This window comes from Azolla caroliniana, unplaced genomic scaffold, assembly GCF_043228905.1.
Source record: "Azolla caroliniana isolate FFs.n. ecotype wild unplaced genomic scaffold, voAzoCaro1.0.p SCAF_22, whole genome shotgun sequence".
NCBI classification, from domain to species: domain Eukaryota; kingdom Viridiplantae; phylum Streptophyta; class Polypodiopsida; order Salviniales; family Salviniaceae; genus Azolla; species Azolla caroliniana.
The window spans coordinates 409,863-416,995 of record NW_028230457.1 but is presented as its reverse complement, the minus strand read 5'-3'; the positions used below and the strand labels follow the sequence as shown (position 1 = coordinate 416,995).

General features: G+C 38.6%; 1 protein-coding gene across 1 annotated transcript; it reads left to right on the top strand.

Annotated features, from left to right (window-relative positions):
• The first annotated feature begins 472 nt into the window (after positions 1-472).
• Positions 473-5,083, top strand: LOC147849687 (receptor-like cytoplasmic kinase 176). Its single transcript, XM_087337071.1, has 6 exons — positions 473-829; positions 2,531-2,832; positions 2,927-3,062; positions 3,355-3,491; positions 3,576-3,699; positions 4,191-5,083. Exons 1-6 carry the CDS (start codon positions 538-540, stop codon positions 4,562-4,564), a joined length of 1,365 nt encoding a protein of 454 aa, XP_087193197.1. The 5' UTR covers positions 473-537; the 3' UTR covers positions 4,565-5,083.
• The last annotated feature ends 2,050 nt before the right edge of the window (positions 5,084-7,133 follow it).

Genomic DNA, 7,133 nt, shown 5'->3' with positions numbered 1-7,133 from the left:
CACATACACATACACATACACATGCACATACACATACACATACACATACACATACACATACACATACACATACACATACACATACACATACACATACACATACACATACACATACACATACACATACACATACACATACACATACACATACACATACACATACACATACACATACACATACACACATGTACACATATATATACATGCACATACACATACACATACACATACACATACAGAAAGAGAATGAATGGATGTCTGCAGGCTCTGCATCCCTAACTCTATCCCTGTCTCTGTCTCTCTCCCCCAATCCAGTCTATCTCTGCACTTTTTTTGTTGCAGCCTTCCTTCCTTCCATCTCCTCCTCACCTTGGAGGAGTACTAGTAGTAGCCCACACCCTTCTCTCTAAATCTCTCCTCTGTATCTCTTCCTCCCCCTCCTTCCAAAGCTGCCATGATTTCTTGGCCCTCTTCTCGCAAACATTTTATGCTAACTGAGCGAGAGTGAGTGATTGAGAGAGATAGGGAGTAGTAGACATGGATCCCGATGTGCCCACTTCTTCCTCTTCTTCATCATTGTCTTCCTCCACTAATCCTAACAGAAACCATCTCTCCAAGTCCTCCTCCTCTTCTAACCATCATCATCATCACCATAGCTCTTCTAGATATGGATGTGGTAGTTGTTGTTATCCTCATCATAATCATAAGGACGACCATTGCCTCTATAGATGCGGCCTTCTTGATAATTTCTCTCAATGGTGGAACTGGACATGGAATTGTTGGACAGCACCTGCCAAAGTTGAGAATTCTTCTATGGATAGCCCTGCGGGTACATACATAATCTCTCCAAACTCTTTCTTCTTCGTCGTTTCTTGTTCTTGCCTCGTCTTTCCAAATCTTATTTTGATAAAACTTCTTTCTATGGTGCATACAAATAGATCTCTTTTCACGGTAATATAGTAATTCAACACATTGAATCGATTGAGTGAAATTTGAGCTGATCATTTATGGAGCTTCTATATGCAGAAAGATAAGGAGAAACAAGGGAGGGAATTTTGGAAGCTCATTGTGATGAAACACTACCATAGTCAGATTAGATGAGATATCAAGACGTTAGGGGAATGGAAGGGGGGGAAGAACAAGCTCATAATGTCAAATCATTATAGGAACCTAGGATAAGAGAATCATGATGCAATCCTAATACTGTTAGGCATTTTGATTATGCTAAGAGATAAGCATAACATTAGGGGAAATTCATGTAGGGATCTTTCAAAGCTCATTATGCTAAACATTATATAGCCAAATATAAGTGTGAACACTCGGAAAATTGCCTCATTTGCCCCTCAAAATGAACAAAACACTCGTAGCTACATACATATGCTCTGTTTTGCCCACAAAGGCTCATAACATAGACGTCGTTAGAGGAGGAAACACCAAGGGAAAACTGAATAGGTATGTCCCAGGACCTCATAATGCGAGAAAAATGTGGAGTGGAAGTGATCATTTTCTAACATAATCTCCTTGTTCATGCTACAAAAAAAATGAAACTGGTTACCTAGTTAGGTTATAGTTTTTGTCCACCTTGTATATAGAAGCAGCTGTTAAATGCTGGATACTATAAGCAAAAAGCTGAGGGAAAGTGACAACATAGCCGAATATGCTCAGCTGAAACCCCATAATGTTAGGGAACATTGAATAAAAGTGCTTGTCCAGAGTACTATTCAATTTAATGTCGATGATGACTATAGGCAAAATGTAAATGGTACAAATTGTGTGAACCAGCGAGATATACTCCATTTTGCTTGGAGAGGTTCGTATGTCGATGATTCTAGGAAAAATGTAAATGGTACAAATTGTGTGAATCAGCAATATATACTCCGTTTTGCTTGTAGAAGTTTAGAAGTTTGTATGCCGATGATTCTAGGAAAAATGTAAATGGTACAAATTGTGTGAACCAGCGAGATGTGCTCCTGTTTTGCTTGTAGAAGTTCGTATGTCGACGATTCTAGGGAACAACATGAGGGAAAGTTGCCACCTAGTTTGCTTATGCTCGCCGCATAGTGCTGAGATCGTTGTGGTGAATGAAGATAATGAAAAAATTGTCACCACCAATGCAAAATTGTCACCACCTAACTAGGTGTGCACCGCTTCACAAACATTGGGCACTACAAAGAGAAAGATGAGGGAAATTAGTCACTAGCCAGGGTATCCTCTGACTCCACAGCCTCACAATGTTGAACAATGTATGTAGGGGAGAAAACATTGACAAAATTTGGTTTTGCCTAGCCAACTATCTTCCGGTTTCACCTTGCATCACATGAAGAAGCTCATAATGTTGAATAATTTAAGAAAAAGGTGGAGGAAAGAGGTAACCTAGTTATATATTTTCTCTGCGCCTGCAACGGTTCATAATGTTGAGCACTGTAGGGAACAATATCGAACCAAATTGGGTTGTTTCCACAGAATCCCCGGTTCGAGGTTTTAATCAATTTGTTCGTTTATATGTAATGCATAAATGTATGTGATGCAGCTCAAGTATGCAAGGTCCCTCCATCTGAGCAAAGCATGGATGGAAGCGAAACCCCCTATACTCCCCGTGGCGAGGAAGAACTTCTTGCACGATCCCATCTAAGGAAGTTCAGTTATTCTGATCTCCGAGTAGCAACTCGAAATTTTCGACCTGATAGTCTTCTTGGCGAAGGAGGATTTGGGTGTGTTTTCAAAGGCTGGGTGGATGAATATGGCACTTCACCAGTTAAACCTGGAACAGGGCTTACTGTAGCTGTGAAAACACTCAACAAAAACAGCCTGCAAGGTCACAATGAATGGCTGGTAAAGTAGTTCTGGATTTTTTTAATATTTCTGTATGCAATTAAGTGAGTTTAATTATGATCCCTTTTTTTCCTGCTTGTATTTTAATGTGTAGGCCGAAGTGTATTATCTTAGTCAACTTCACCATCCCAATCTTGTGAAGCTTATAGGCTTTTGTATAGAGAATGACCAGAGATTATTGGTCTATGAATTCATGCAACGAGGAAGCCTCGAAAACCATCTTTTTCGGCGTAAGTTACCATGGATCCCTGTGTGTGTGTGAGAGAGAGGATTTTCCACCAGTAATACAGAGGGAAAAACACCAAAATTCTCAAAGCTTGTTGGATATCTAGGAGAATAACCCTAGGTTTTCAACAAAAAATACTAGAATTAGCTTGCCTTGTACAAAAAGCTAGGGGTATTTTGGTGTTCAACCCCTGCCCCCTCGTCCCGGTATTGTGTTACAAAAAAATGTGAAATCATAGCTATTAATTGTTAAGTATTTAAATCGAGAGTATTTGTTCATGGTATGGGATGACTCAGGAGGTGCCATGCCTCTATCATGGGAAACTCGGATGAAAGTGGCACGTGGAGCTGCCGAAGGCCTTGCTTTTCTTCATGGGAGGAAGAAGGCTGTCATCTATAGGGACTTCAAGGCGTCTAATATACTTCTCGATGCGGTAAGGATGTGATTCCATATTTCTACATTTTAGCATAAAGTGCTCATGCTCGTCATGCCTGAAATTAGAGGGGGCATTGTGTAGGATTACAATTCAAAGCTCTCCGACTTTGGACTCGCTAAGGATGGGCCAGAAGGTGACAAATCCCATGTCTCTACAAGGGTCATGGGAACCTATGGATATGCAGCTCCCGAGTATGTAATGACTGGTATGTGGGATTTATTCTTCAAATCTGTTTCTTAAAGGAAGCTCCATATTGTTTGCATTGGGGGAATGTTGTCACACTGCTGGTTATAGTAGATGACAAGTATGGGTTTCAGATATACAACTTTTGTAGAATGAATGCTTGCATTAGGGGCACTTAGCATGTTGGATAATGCTTGTTTACAATAGATGACGATGACTGGTATATGGGCCTAGGGTTCAAGTTCGAGTTGTATATGTGTGAATCCTTGCTTTAAAGGAAGCTTATCTTATTGGGTAATGTTGCGACACTGTAACACCGGTATTTCAAGTTGATAACCAGGATATGTTTTACAAGCCTTAGGTTTCAATGGTGAACAAATGTGATCTGAAAGCTGTTTAGCTACTGATACCAAAACAAGGATCGAGCTCCGACTTGCTGCATATAATATATGCTATATGAGTGAGTCTTTGGTTGGGTAGTCTCTCACATACACCATTTTTTTTTTTTTACAGGACATCTTACAGCACGGAGCGATGTATACAGTTTTGGTGTTGTGCTACTTGAAATCCTAACTGGGAAGAGATCTGTGGATAAATCGAGGCCAAGCGGAGAGCACAACTTGGTCGAGTGGGCGAGGCCCTACTTTAGTGAGAAGAAGAAAGTGTTTCGGCTTATCGATCCTCGATTGGCTCACTACTCCGAAAAGGGTGCATATAAAGGGGCACAACTAGCTTTCCAGTGCCTTAGTAGAGATCCTCGGGCGAGGCCGACCATGCACGACGTGGTAGAGACTTTAGGTCAAATCCAAAACCTCAAAGATATTACTGACAATCCGCATTACCAACCGACTCCCGATTCACGATCTTCCCGGGCTTCTCGAGCTTGATCGATTTGGCCTTTCTTTAATGTTGTAAAACATGGATCGATGCAGTCTTAGTGTAAAAACCTCATATTTTGTGCATTGGACTTTGATGAACTCATTTTGCTCCTAGCTAGAGAGAGAACAAAAAAAAGAAAATTCTATCATCGAGTTCAGTTTGTGTAACATGGAATATAAAGAATCACATGGTTAGTGGCCATCGCGTTGGCTTGTCACGTGATCATTGGTGTACATCTTTTATGCAAATAATGGCGCGTGTACACATCTAAAAGTCTCATGAGGGTAAGAAAGACAAGCTTTTATGTAAGAAAACAATGGTGTCTCCCAGAGTCCTTTTTAGGGTCATATCTCATATCGCCTCAAAAGCAACGCTCGACGTTATGTATTCCTTTTCCTCGATATGACTAGTGATGGAGCGAGCAGTGAAAATGGAAAAAAGGTTCATAGGTTCATGTAACTTTTCGACATGATCAACAATGTACGCTTCTTTCTTTTAGTACGATCATTTGATGTACCTTTTTCCTCTTTTCTTCTTCTTGTATACATTCAATGTTTCATATACATGAGAGTAAAGGTAATGTATTTGGAAGGACCTTTTGACACCTTTTAGAATTGATTAGTCTCATGTCTACACCTTCACATTTGTTTCACTAGCTTTTTCTTCTTTCGCAAATTGCTTCCTTTTTTTGGTTTTTTGTTTTTTAAGAGTGATGGCATTCATCCATCATTGACCTTTTTTATTACTAGATCCAAGGCCATAGGCCATTTGGGGGTAAAAATCGCTACTCTTAATAGCAGACATTTTAGACCGTTAATGTTCATTTCTCGATGGGAAGTTCACACACTTTCTTTTCTTGTTCTCCTTTATTTCGAACATCACTTTGATGCTTTCGATCCATTGGATTGGCACTTGTAATTGTTTTCGTAGGGAAAAGTGGATGTTGCACTCATTGTATATGGCCTTGAAGATTGTTATAAATTTCAAGCATTGTGAACCAACACTTTATATATTTAAGATAGTGTGATGTTAGAACCGTGTTGTGGTCTAAAACTTTGTTGTAACGCATCTTAGAAGCTTGGTTTGAAAAGCCTTTGTACGATGAATTAGAAGCCTATATGAAAAGCTCTCCGAAAGGCTATGCTTATTTATAGATAAATAAATCAACGCCCACCTTTTTTATTTAATGTTTTAGGGGAATTGTCGAACCTTCTAAAAAGCCTAAACATTTTATTTCTTAGTTGTATCTCCCCTTTCGTCCACTCTCTATAGTATATGTCAATTCATAACACATCATCAATCCATGTGAGAATAAGAGGCAGTCCATTGCATTATACTATGGGTATAGTGTATTCTTGTTGTGGGAGATCAAGACATTGAAAAGTCATTTTATAGTTTCTTAAAGTTTTCCATGCTTTAGGTTTTTGCAATATAGATTTAAAATATAAATTTGTAGGAAATACTAGTTATTAGGTTAGTTTCGCTAAAAGGGCCGAAGAGGAGGGAAGTGGGTGCCAACTCAATGCATGTTGTATCGAATGGCATGGACTTAGAAATAATGTGTGATGTGAAGGTGAAAGTTCTCTAGGTTACTTCCACAATGTTAAAGAAGACAAGGAGAAAAATGGGTCCATCCAATTAGAAGTCTCACATTACAAAACATCCATTCATAGTAGGCCTTGGAGAAAGCAACATTTTCGTCTTTGTTGTACCTCCAACCCTTATAGAGATAAGTTGATATAAAACACTTGTAGGTGGAAGTAATAGCACATTTTGTTTTGATTTATTGTTTCTAGAGAATATGCTATTAACCCCTCGTGTGTGGAGATATACGACATTCAAAGGTTCTCTTCCATGTGGAAGGGCTCAAAAAGTGAAGAAACTTTGTTCAACACAATATGAATGGAAGTAAATTCTAAGATTAGGCTATATGTCAATTAGCTATGTAGGGAAAACAACTCACATTTCTATACAATTGTAGAAAGTTCCACAAAAGTCATTGAAGAATAATTGGTATTTATTTTAGAATGTATATTTTTAAATTAGTGAGAATGATATTTACCTATTAACTAGACAATTTCGGTTGTGTATTTCTCTTAACATGGAAGAAACCCCTCTTGGATAACATTCAAAACACCCATAATAATGTATTGACAACTTTGGAACTCTACTAATCTTAAGATTCCTAGAGTTCTTAGGAAGTCTATGTTACACTTCATTCCCTTACTTCAAAACCTACACAATATGTGTATATGTTCTTTGACAAATTCAAAGAATTTCTCTATACTCAATCCAATAGTGATTGGAAGCTGTACATCCACATGTGAGGTCTAACATTGTCAAACAATGTTTTACAATATTATGCACACTCTCTAGTAGTGAGATTTGTTTGTTTGGTATTTGTCAGTTATGCACACAACATATATTCAAAATTTCAAATACCCCATTTACACTTTTGGTTTATCTATCCACTAGAACACGATTGAATGTACAATATGACTCATGATTTTGTTGAAAAGGTGCATTAATGAACGTCTATGCTTGCAATGTACCCACCCTAGAAGTGATCATTTTGGA

Excerpts from the sequence above, each read along its gene's own strand:
- LOC147849687 (XM_087337071.1), top strand. The coding sequence starts at position 538 with ATGGATCCCGATGTGCCCACTTCTTCCTCTTCTTCATCATTGTCTTCC. Across the intron at positions 830-2,530 it reads TTCTATGGATAGCCCTGCGG|CTCAAGTATGCAAGGTCCCT; the intron begins GTACATACATAA and ends TATGTGATGCAG. Across the intron at positions 3,492-3,575 it reads CTAATATACTTCTCGATGCG|GATTACAATTCAAAGCTCTC; the intron begins GTAAGGATGTGA and ends GGCATTGTGTAG.